Source organism: Pezoporus occidentalis, unplaced genomic scaffold (assembly GCF_034315485.1).
Source record: "Pezoporus occidentalis ecotype Australia unplaced genomic scaffold, CSIRO_AGI_Poc_V1 ctg29, whole genome shotgun sequence".
NCBI lineage: Eukaryota > Metazoa > Chordata > Aves > Psittaciformes > Psittacidae > Pezoporus > Pezoporus occidentalis.
The window spans coordinates 6,223,847-6,236,862 of NW_026914829.1; the positions used below are offsets into that span (position 1 = coordinate 6,223,847).

A 13,016-nucleotide genomic window follows, 5' to 3' on the forward strand; every position below is an offset into this window, starting at 1 on the left:
GGGTGGTAAAAAGCAGCGCTTCCATCTATCACATATTTTTATGTTGAAGGAGAACATGCAACAGCATTTTTCTGTACAACCATGACAATGACACGTTATCATACATTATTTAGCTATTTAAAACATCCTTTTCCTACCTACCTTGCCTTCTTTAGGTCACTACAGCTACAACACGCAACACTAATTCTCTAATATAGGGAATTCTCAAGCATTTAGGACAGTATCTATAGAATAAAGTGTAATTCAGCTTCTGAGAAGAGTGGTGTAGGAGACCTGTTGAGATAAAGGCTTTCAAGCGTTAGTTTAATTCTGAATTTCATAAGACCTACTGATTATGGACAGTCTTTATCCATTTACATATATTTTAACTGTTTAATTAACACACCTATTGAGTATACACACACATAATTCTGTATTACCCTGCTTTCAACAAGGCTATATTACAAAAACCTCAAACCTGGTTCAGAGTCTGAATTTTCTCTGGGCACGTCATCGTAAATTACTTCATCTGGGTCTAAAAGTAAAATAGAAAAGAAAATAAAGTAAACAACAAATGAGAAACCCCCTGGAATTTTAATGGGACCAAGTAACAGTGTTTGAGAGGCATTTGGACAATGCCCTTAATAACATGCTTCAGCTTTTGGTCAGTCCTGAAGAGGTCAGGCAGTTGGACTAGATGATCATTGCATATCCCTTCCAACTGAAATATTCCATTCTAAAGAATCAAGGTTATACTGGCATATGTGAATACAATGGAGATACAACTCAACTTCCACTAGCACTTGCCATTACATCCAATCATAAATTCAAATAATACAATAACACACAAAAACAGCATAAGGAATTTGTGAAATTTCACACTATTTTATCTGCATAGTTCATTATGACCTTTGGTAGCCTGCAAAAAGAAATGCAATTCAATAGCAAATATTTCTTTCTCCTTTTACAGCACTATGTTATGTTCTGTGCTTGTCGAGGGCTGCTCATTGACTTACTGAACAGCTGTAGAGAAGCTGTAACAGACTTTTTTTAAAGACCCAAAACTAAATAATGTAACAATCGCTGTGGCACATAAAGAGGTAGAATAAGGATGCAAATTCTTCAGTTACTTCAAGTGACATTCAAGATAAACCTCCAGCCCTGTGGAAAGAGCTGAGAACAGGCAGGAAAACCTGTCCAACCACTGGTCTCTATTTTGGTTTAAAGCACAGCTGCCAGCCAAGGGCACAAATCAAGAAGAAGTATCAATTCCTTCCTTTCCACCTTCTCCAAGAGCGTATTTATCAATTACTGAATAAGATATATACAGCCAAAGAGCAGACTCCGAACCGAAGCAAATTCCCACTATACACGTATTGATGGAACCAAATGACTTCCTTAAGACAGTGAAGAATGACTCCGGACTCAAAAAAGCACTCTATGGAAAAGTAAATGTTATCTTTATTCTAAAAGACACACTTTTATTACCATCAAATGTTTTAACTGGTATAACTTGGCTCTGGAACACATACATGCGCATAAGATACACAATGATTTTAGTACATTCTCCTGTAGTTGTACTTTGGTGCTCACCGATACTTACTATCCATCCATGCTGTATTTGCAGGATCTGCAACCCACTTGGCCAGTGCATCATCCTCTCTCTTAGCCTGGTTATCTTCGCTTGAAAAAAAGCCCATAAAATAAAACCATTAAAAGCTACACCACAATGTTTTTAAACAACTGTGAAGACAAGACAAATATCTTTCTGGCTTTCAGTTCCCACTCTGGAGCTGCTGATTACTCAAAAATGCTGCTGCAGCAGCATGTAATTAGGAGATTATTAATCTATTCTATTTAACAGTCTAACAATTTAGCAAAGGAATTGAAAATGCTTCCTTTCCCATCTCAAGAAATATTTTGCTTCAGAGTTCCTCCACCAGAACACAGAAAATTCAGAAAGCAGTGAAGTGCCTTCCCAACACTCCCCTTCTAGAGAGCTGTGGAGAAACTGAAGCTACCTCTTGAGAAACTATGAAGAAATTGGACTTGGGGACTAAAGCATAGAAGACATGAGGCTTATTTAATCTGGTGAAAAGGATGCTATGGGGTGATCCAACAGCAGCTACAACTATCACAAAGACAGCTTTAGAGGTGATGGAGGTGGGGTTTGGTTTTTTTGGTTTGAACTTGGTTTTGAGTTTTAGGCTGGGTTTGTTGAGGCTTTTTTCAGTGTCAGCTGATACACAAGGGGGAATGGTCAACAAACTGCACATTGAAAGACTTGGTTTGGACATTAGCAGAAAGTGCACCAAAGGGTAGCAGGGAAGACTACCCAGGAAAGCTGCAACATCTATATCCTTGGATGTTTTCAAGACTCAGCTACCAAGGCCATGGCTGATCCAACAAAGTGTTGGCAGTGTTTCTTCTGAAAGCAGCAGGCCACACTAAAAGATCTCCAGCAGTCTGTTGCAGCTGACATTGCTATGACTAAAATTAAACCTAGCTCCTTCAAAAATATTATACACATTTATACGTATGAGACCTCCACCGCTGCTGATTTTGGTACACAACCAGAGTTACAGAGTTAGGAAAAAAAAGTAAACATGGAAGTGTCACACAGTAAAAATCAGGTATTTATCAAGTATAAGCTTTCTTAGGAGTTGAAGCTTTGTAGGTAGTTTAAACATGTTGAATTGACAATCACCTGTTTTGAGGCTCCTCCAAGTTTACAGAATTATAATGACACTCTTCAGTTGCTGACTGAGTACCTGTTAAGTAGAAAAACATATATCATCACCAAAATGTCAGCATGGTTCAGAAGGCACATTTTAGCGTAAGGAACTGATTTTACTAGTTCATTGCTAATGAATAATCTAGTTCTATACAAGATTAAGAAGTTTCTTCACACAATCCATTTTTGCAAATGAAAGAATTCAGAGATGTAATGATTTGGCATACGAGCTGTTAGGAGGAAATTACCATGTCTAATGCATTTAATTCTAACCTCTTAAACGTATATTCCTCTACAGGTAATAACAACCATTTGCTTTTATTTGCCAATATTCCTGGTGGTGATAGACAGCAAAGGTTATATTCAAAATACAAGAAATAAAGGGGGGCAGGGGGAAAGGCAGGATCTGGGGAGCTTTCTGTTCCTCCTGCTCTCTTGAAATTAAGTTGTCAGCTTTGCAAATTCTGGTTAAAAATAGGAGAGCGTTCCTTTTTCTGTAACAACACACAGAACAAACAGAGTTTGTCAAACCTTCAAGGAAAAATCCCACAGCAACACTAAATCCACAAGGGCTGGAAAATAAACAAGCAAACAGAAGTGCATATAGGAAAGATAAAAGGGACAGGATCTCTGCCAGGACCCAGATCAAGCATGGTAAAGTGGGAGAGGAAACCACTTGGCCTGAACTATGGCTCTGGAAATTATTTCATTACTTTAAAATGGAATTAGCCTTAACATTCTTAGTGTTAAGGTAAGACAGAAGTCCTCCCTTGTACTATATATGTTGTAATACAGTGCTGGCAAAACAAACCTTTAAAGAAAGGCTGAAGAAGTGACAGCGTACATTCATTTTTTCTTATGAAACTTTACTTGGGTATCTCAACCCTTGCACCGCAAGCAGAGTCCTGTAGGAACTCTTTTAAAATATGCTAGCATTTTCCTTTCAGGTCTGACAAGAAATTTTAATTCATACTATAGGAGAGAGTTCTTTTTCTATTTTGACACAAAACTTCCCACACATATCCAGGCTGAGTGCTCCACAAGAATTTACACAAGCACATACAAAACGGCACAGGCACCTGAAGTTAAACAAGGATTCCCCTTCAAACAAAGTAAGTTGGGTAAGTACAGTACCTTCTTCTTCTACAGAAACACTGCGTATTATGACAGGACTGGAGTACGCTGGCAGTATCAAAGGTAAATTAGATGGCACAGCATAGCCACAAGGGACAGGAACCGAATACCCACTGAAGTTTGAACTTGCACATTCTTCTTGAGGACTGGGTTCTGGCGATGAGGATGGCTCTTTGTCTTGTACTGGTGAAATATTTATGACCGAGTAGGGATTGACTTTGGGTGGAGTGGCTTCTGCAACAGGTTCTGATGTTTGCAGCTTCTCACTGCTTTCTAAATTACCAGCACCTTTAGTTGAAAAAAAAAAAATCACACAAAAATTAATATTTTATTTTTCATACCTGTTCAAGCTGCTTAACATTGCTCTTTGCAAATACTCTAAACACTGATATGATCCTTGCTATACAAGTTGCTTTCAATAGGCAAACTCATAGAATTCCCACACAGTAGTGCTATCCTCCCCATTTTACAGAGAAAGAATGCAACAGCAGGGAAGCAAGCTGGGTTGCAAGCATGCCTATGGAAAAACTGGTTTCTAAATCCTGAATAGGAGGATTTCTGACAACTTGTCAAGGTCCTCTTGTACTTATCATAAGCACATGTCTCAAAACAGCCTTAAACCCTGAAGGTTAAAATCTGGATTCTAGATGAATTTGAATCTTATAAACACAAATTCAAGAAACAGTTTAGGAATAGCCATGAAGAGAGAACAAGGTCACTAGGACAGTCCTCAAAGAACAGTCCTGAAAATTCTCTGTTGAGAGAAGAGAAAATAAAATAATCTTCCAAGTTTTCCACTGTGAAAATAAAGTTTCTGGTATTTCTTGAGACAAGCTAAGGCACAGCAGAACCAAAGGCCCCTCTGAAGCAAATTGTGATCAAAGTTTTTGAGCTAAAAGTACAACTTCATAAAAGCACAACAAATTTTCATGGAAAGGGGTATTTAACTTCCAGGCTTTCAAAGTGCATTGTCACCTGAAGAGTTACCCATCTTTAACTGCCATGAGCACAAATGACTCTGCTTGCAACAGGAAATTGGATCAAAGTCAGCAAAAATCAGCTGTAGTCAATTTGAGCAGAATACAGCAATTTCCAGACTACACCTCAGCACTGAGAACATTAGCATGCGTTGTAAGAAATGCTTTAATAAAATAAGACTTCTGCTTATGAACAAAAATCATACATTCAGACTCCATTTATTTTTATGCATGTCATCTTAAGATCAGCAACCAGCAAGCTTAGCCGTGAAAGCAGCTTACCTTGAGCCATCCACATGACATTAGAGCTGCAAGGGCATAAAGTTTTCCTGTAGCATGACACTGTGACTGAGACCAATCCATTTGCTTGGATGCCACACTTGGATGGGAAACCTCACAGGAATTGCATGTGATGGTCATTTGCCTTGTCAAATCTACTATGAGTGTAACCAGCAGGAATATTCAGAACACTTGTATGGTATCTCCATGGAAACCTCTTCTTACAAGTAATTTTATTGCATTGTCAAGAAAAGGCATCCTATAACCAACCTTGTCTATTCAGCCTAGTGGAGGCACAGCCCAACAGGCTGACTCACCTGTGGCATTAGCCTCTTGGTGCTCTATGTTATTTCCAGGACCAGCCGAAGGTGGCACAAAGGCTTGCCTGTCTGCTTCTGGTATATCGTCTCCACTGTCAAAGTCAAACTGCTCTCCCTCATCCTCCTCTTCAGCATTTGTACCCACAGCTTTTGGTTCACGCTCTAGAACTGTGCGGAAAGATATGCTGTTGGTTATTTGCTCTTGATAATGATTTCATGGGACCAGTAAGCGTTCCACATTACAAATGAAGCTTATACAATGAGCCCTTCAATTTTCAGGTTACTGGAACAGAACAAAAGCTCCTTGACATGTTGATAACCTCATACAGCTTTCAATAGATCCTTTAGTGTAAATAATTAAATGACTTGGAAAACAATTCAGAAGTGATAATGCAAATACACTTGCTTTTGCCATAATGAACCAAAAGCAAAACACTTGGAAAAACACTTAAGTAGCCAATTCTTTAAACAAGAAAAATTCACAAATTGATTTATTTGTATAGGGACTTTGGGACTGTATACTTTCACGTCATTTTTCCTTTCCAACTGAAACTTCAAAGTCTATTATTTCTTAACAGCGTCAAAATGACAGTAACTTTTTTCACACACATCACGAGACACCAGACGATTGGTTTTCCTATTCCAGCCTGAGACAGTTTTAAACCAACGACCTTATGAAATATGCCATTAGCCCTACAACCACACACAAGATGTGCCTCACTGAAGGTAAGGGGATTGATTTTTGCAGTTCTTACCTTTGAAGAAGTAAAGGCTGAAACAATTACACCCTAATACTGCACAGGAAGTGGGAGTGTGGAGTTTTTTGTCCTTGCTTGTGAAGACCCTGCAGCACAGATTTGCCACTGTACACTGCTGGGGAGCAGGAAGAAGTGCAGGGCAGTTTCCCTCTGTGCTATTGTTCTTAACCACAGGAGCCTAGACAACTATGAAGATTTAAACCCCCTCATTGCCTTACCTACCATTGTTTTTGCCATGCATTCACAACACAAGCTTGCTCACAGCATCCAAAGCTTCTGTCAGAGACACTGCACACAGAAGTCAAAGGAAAACAAGCTACAGGGAGGGATTCCCCAAACCCACCAGCCTCCTCCCTCCTTCCAGAAGCCTTCACTGCAGCTCCCCAACACAAAAGGACTTCATCCATCCCTCCCTCCCTAGGCCTGCCCTAGCTGCTTCTCTTACCTTCTGGAGGAGAAACTCTTACCAGAGTTCCCCTTGATGCAGAAATATCATCTGAGGAATTTTTTTGGGGCAAGCTGACTTTCCCCTCAAGCTCTTCCTTAAACCCACGATCAATACCTAGCTTTTACACAGGTGTTAATGTATTTAAAATGTTAGAAAAAAAAAAAACAGGTAACCATAGCATAAAAATATATATTAAAATAAATATGTAAATACACCAATATGCTACAAAAAGATACATGAAGTTGACAGGGTTCCCCCCACCCCTCTTCATGCAGCACAACAGAAAAACACAAAGTCTTGGAAGGACAACTGGGTCTCCTGAGTCATGAGGATATTATCAGCTACTCTACCATCCAGGACACTTTTTGTATCTTTATGATAAAACCCACACAAACCATAGCTCTAGGCTGCTTAGATTGTCACGGTAATCAGCATTCCTGCCAAGGCTTCTATTTCTTCAGGCAGGCTGAGCCAGCATATTTTATCACAGCCACACATAACAAGATCTTTCATGCAGCCTCTCTGCAGGAGAAAAAGTGAACTAATTGCAGAAGTACTAATGAACAAAAAAGGGGTTATCCTACATATATTGTCATGGTTTATGGCTGAGGCAGCAGGACATTTAATTAAATGTTAATGCTTTTTAAAAAAACCTTCTGTGCAAAGTCAGCCTTTGGATTAAGGCTTCTCAGTTTTGCTTTTGTCCAATTTTTTTTTTTTCCGCTAAAAGATGAAAAAAAATATCCTGCAGAGCTCTTCCAAGTGATTCAAGACAATCACAGCATTCTTCCCAATTCAGCATCCATCTGACCAGATTGTACTACTTGCTGTTTGACAGTAATGGGAAAAAGAAAGAAAAAGGGGGTGGTAGCGTTGATTTATTTCTGTTGTTTTGTTTGTTTTCCATTTCTTCGTTTTCAGTGTGCCTGCATATACTTGGAAAATGCAAACTTGTGTAATAGTAGTGCTTTTTGTGATTACCAGTGTGTGAAATGTTGATAAGTCATGCAGACAAGGACAAATAAGTAGGTAGATGGCAGTCACAAGAAAGTAACAGCCACAAGCCCAGAACTTCCCAGGTATATGCACTGCTATCTGCCACTCCTCCCACTGTACTATATAAGTGAACCACAGCAGCAACCCCTTCAAATACATAAAGTAGCACTGTCTGCACTTTGTATAGTGGGAGGGGGGAAAGATGAGGTTACAGGAATGAGCTGATCACTCCTGCAGGATTAGGCCACTCGGTACACTGGGGCACTGCTGAAGCAAGGCTCAGCTGAGAGCCATGAACCCACTGGAGGTGAATTCTAGACATCAGCAAAAGAAAAACCATGTACACTTAACAAAATGTTTGAGCCACACAGGGAAAACTGCAGGAGTAGCAGGCACCTCTGAGCTAGGTTAGGGAGCTTCTGGATCCAAGTACTCCCTGAGGGCATATAAAGGTAACTTAGGTATCAGACACCTGATAACTCTCTACTCCAGTACTTCTACACTGATACAATTCCCTAGGCACTCAAGTCCAGTGCAGGGCCATTTGTCAGAGACAGACAAGACCTGCCACTGGCAGAAAAAAGGTAATTTGAGATTCTAAAGGCAAAAGGAATGACTCGGGACCTAGGAGCAAAACCTGGGCAATTGATGCACAAATCCCCTTCAACATGCCCGGCCCTCCATTGTCTCTAAAAGAGCAACCGACCCGTATTTTATGATTGTGGGAAGAAATCTTAACATAGGAATTTATTTTCTCAATTTGGGTAATTTAAGATGCCACCTAATCTTTTCCTGTTATGGCTGTTAATGCTGCCCTGTTTCTGTTTGTTCAGAAACCTTTACTTTGCATCACAAATCAACAAGATACAGAGCCCCGTAATTGGGCACAACAGCCTGAAAAGATCTCCTAAATTGGATCACTGATGGGACAGTGGGATAAGATTACAAAGATTATGGACAGAGAGATAAATTCCTTTCTCAGATTGCATGTCCTTTAGAAAGGGCACACTGGAGACAAACACCCCCAACTTCAGAAAGTTTTAAAAGTGTATTTCAGCTTTGCACTTCTGCATTTTCTCAATTCTGCAGGTATAAACTTAAACCCTTTAAATTTACTGATCCCTTCAGCCTCATACCTTACAAAAATATTCTCCTTTAAGCTTTTACTCTCAAGGGCATACTATTTCATGAGGGAAGAAGTAGTTTCATAACAAAGGGGGTGGGCAGCTTTTTGCTCCAACTGAAGAGGTGCCCAGCACCTCAGATAAATACCGATTATGTCATACATCTTGCAGAATTTCATGCTCGTGAAGAAATCCCCAGTTCTTCCAACCCTTTACCTGTAAATCAAAAGGATCAACACAAAAAGTGCACTTCCAAGCAACTGTGCTTGCAGAGAAAAACTGTGGTGAAGGGAATTCCCAAAGACAATCCCTTGCCCGCCGAAGTCACACGGAGAACAACTTTTTTCATTTTACCCAATTTTAAAATGCATTTTTATTATTTTTTTTGCCAGATTAATAATCAGAATGCTTGGCAGTACAGAGTCTACCTAGAATTACTTTGAATAATTAAATTAGTTACTAAAAATCGAATTCGCCCTTTCTCCACTACTCACATCCTAAACTTCACATGTGCCAAACAGAGCAATGAGAATACAATAACTGATTAAACTTTTTCATCTTATGCCAATACTGTTCTGCAGCATTTGCTTTGCTAATAATTCAGGGAAATTCTTTTGTTTCTAAAAATTTCTATTTAGAGTTTTAAAGCATGAGAAAAATATCTGATAGAGGGGAAAACTTTCCTTCAAGTTCAATTAAGTGTGAAAGTACAAGTTTAGAAGATGGAATATATACTTTCATAATTATTATTACAATACATGGGTTTTCAAGGTTTTTCTGTGGTGTTATTCGAAGAAATTACTTTTTCTTTAGCTTACTTCAAAACCAAGCTAATTTAGGCTGTGTTTACAGAGACCTGCTGGGGCATAAGCAAATTTAAACAAAAATCTGCCAATTGCAAACCATTGTTTGCACCGTTTTCCCATTTGCCTTCCTTAAATTATAGTTCAGTGTAATACAGCTAAAGAGTTAGAAGAGTACCATTAATTTTAAAGCTGAGATTAAGTTAGTGAAGCTTCAATAGTAGTTTTCTTCAACAGTTTATTTTAGAGAAGTAAGACAGAATAGCTCTGCACTTACCAAGTGCACTTTGAACACAGTGCAATCACAGCAGGGAGGAAACAGGGGGAAGCATCCTAAAACTGTCCTCTCTTGCAATTGTATAAACCAGAGATGATATTCAAGAAGTCAGCTGAATTTCTTCCATGGAAAACCACAATAAAGGAAGAAAGAACAGAACTCCAAGCATGAACAGTTCAGTTTGGAGCACAGTAACAAACCTGGAAGCCCTAGACATAAACAGACACACACTGCCATCAAAGAATATGAATATTTTATGTTACATTTTAAGGTTTGAAAGAATCGAAGGAAGGCTTCTGTATAATTAGGAATGTCATCCTTACAATCAGTTGCAGTCCCATATTTTAAAGTTAGCAGGGAACTATGGAACAAAATGAGGAAATTCATCTATTAGATTTGAAGGAATCCATAATAAACAATTTCCTAAAGACTACAGAATATGGCAAACACGCATGTCCTCAGAAGGGAAAACTTTTTCCTTTTTCCCATCTAACACTCACTTTTCTTCCAACACACTTTTGTTTTCTGAGGGGGAGGGGATGGGGGTGTCCCTCTAAAGTATAATCTAGCTTGTATATTCAACAAATGTCAAATTTTCTTTTTTTTCCCCTAATGATAAATATTTTTAGTCGCTTTTACCATATCACCACATTACACTGAACAATTAAGAAAATCAGCGCTTCAGATGGAAAATACATAATTATTATTTAATGGAAAAATATTAATATTGACACAGTTGAAACTAAGCAGACGGGCAGGAGCTGCTTGTTCTTATTCCAAAGTGCACTTAAAACATCTGTCTTTTTTACTCATGTATTTTGGATTGCAACAAGACACTTGGGATTGCATGGACCCACCTTCCTTTAAACTCAATTCCCCAAATATTTCAGCTTCTTACATATTCTTGAGTATCTCTTGAGTATCTTGAAACAGGCAGAACTTTTCAGTATAAAAAAAAATAAAATTTTCCTATCTCAAAATACTTATATGTATTATAAAATCTGATAACTTACAAAGATTGTAAATCAAAGCAAATGGCCAGGCATATCACTCTGAATACTTATCCTTCATACATTCCAGAGACCTCTCAGGTGAGACACTTGCCTTTTCAGACCCTTATTTCTAACGGGTTACAATCTGCCCAGCTCTTTATGTAGCGTGCAAGGCACTCAAGAAATGGAAGTATGCAGATACCACGATATAACTTCATTCCTAAAGTTATCATGACTTTTGTAAAACTAACCACTTGGGGCCTAATATACCATGCTGACTGTGCTTCATGATGAATGGGCTCTCAAGCTTTTCACATTTTATTTTGGATGAAATTTTGTAACAGAGGCTTAGCATTTGCCAGGAAGGTGAACCTTGTGCTAGGAACACCCATGCATGCAGACGTTCCCATTTTGACCGACTACGTAAACCTCTGGAAAATGATGGCTGATTCATATACAGCAGGAACTTGAAAAAAAGGTTTTAAGAGACTTGATCACCACTTGGACAGCTTCTAGTTTCAACCTGCATTTTAGCACTGATTAGACTGCATTCCTGCAGCTAGAAAGTAACATGGTATTTTCGACCCACTCGCATCTCCCACTTGCTACCACCACTTCAGTATCAGCAGAGGAAGCTGAAGTTAAATAACAGAAGTATCAAAGCTTGGTTTGGGTTGGGAGGGACCTTAAAGATCATCTAGTTCCAACCCCCCTGCCATGGGTAGAGATACCCTCCGTTAACCAGGTTACTCAAAGCCCCATTCAGCCCGGACTTGAACACTTCCAGGGATGGGGCAGCCACAGCTTCTCTGGGCAACCTGTGCCAGGGCCTCACTAGCCTCACAGGAATTTTTTTTTTCTTAATACCTAATCTAAACCTACCCTCTTTCAGTTTAAAGCCATCCCCCCTTGTCCTGTTACTATATGTCCTTGTAAAACATCCCCTCCAGATTTTTTCTCCAGGCTGAATAAGCCCAGCTCTCACTCTGGTACCCACATCTCTCTTCTGCCCTTCCCCAAATGACAACTCTACCAGCACCTGCTCAGGGAGAGGTGTGAAGTATGCAGGGTGACAAGGCAGAGCAGGAGGGACCCCATAAAAGCAAACCTGGCTTTCAGGAGCAAGTGCTCCTGCAGACACTGCCCTTCACTGACACTTTCAAGTCACGCCATGAGACCTGCCACATACGACTGGCATCCATAAATCAGCTCCTCACACAGTCACACAGGTACAAAGCATCCTTTTTCCTGGGGAGAAGAAACATCTAAAGCAAAACTGTGCATACAAACACACACAGGTAAGCAGTCTTTCCCATGGAAGCAGATTGGAAACAAGGACTTTCATTCCCCTTTCACCTGCAGTTGTGCTAAGCTGGAGCTGCAGGAAACCCAGGTCCCTGGGGTAGAGGCACGCTGCTAATTACAAACAGCTCATGCTCACATCCAAGGCATGACCACAACGTCAGTGTTACAATTCTCTGGGGAAAACAGCTACAGAAAAAAATACAACAAAACTAAACAGTACACATTCATGCTAAAAGTGTTTCCAGTGATGGAAACAAAAGCAAAACCACATGAATTAGTAGGCTCTCCCTGCAAATAAACAACAAACAAATCAGCAAAATTGTCTCTCTAGTATTTCATAAATACATACATTACATACTAATTATGTCGTCAAGCATACACAATAGATATTATTCTTCTGGAAAAAAAAACAAAACTCAAAATTGAAGTCAAAACCACGATGAATCTACCTGCTCAAGTATCAGAGAGTGACTGCTAACAACAGCATGCCTAATACTAAAAAAATCTTATTTCTTGAAACAAAGCCCAGATCTGTAACTGTTGAGAAAGATTTACAAATACCAAAACCATTACACCTTACAAACTACTCACACAGCTAAAGATTAAGCCTAAATTTGGCTAAAAATTAAAATAATCAAGTTGAAAAAAAATCACAAGTCTGATCAGAAGTTATCAGAAATAAAAACATCAGATATGAACCAGGCTGCCCAGAGAGTGGCAGCAGCAACACCAGACCAGTACACCTTTAATTCCACAAGTTGTTTGTTGGTTCTGGCTATGTTATAATCAGAAAGGCTGTTATGGAAAAATCAGCATTTCATGACCATTTACTTGAATTGCCCTTAGACTCGGCACACTGGCGACACTGGCATTGCCAGCCACAGCCAGAA

General features: G+C 39.3%; 1 protein-coding gene across 2 annotated transcripts in view; it reads right to left on the reverse strand.

The window, feature by feature from the left end:
- The window catches only part of ARHGEF10 (Rho guanine nucleotide exchange factor 10), a 114,058-nt gene that overhangs the window by 75,473 nt on the left and 25,569 nt on the right, over window positions 1-13,016 (reverse strand). For both annotated transcript variants that reach the window (XM_062626221.1, XM_062626222.1), the window contains 5 exons: window positions 5,421-5,591; window positions 3,848-4,135; window positions 2,687-2,750; window positions 1,583-1,662; window positions 458-514 (listed from right to left, as the gene is read on the reverse strand). In XM_062626221.1, the coding sequence (XP_062482205.1) occupies window positions 458-514; window positions 1,583-1,662; window positions 2,687-2,750; window positions 3,848-4,135; window positions 5,421-5,591 (660 nt within the window). The remainder of the gene's footprint in view (window positions 1-457; window positions 515-1,582; window positions 1,663-2,686; window positions 2,751-3,847; window positions 4,136-5,420; window positions 5,592-13,016) is intronic.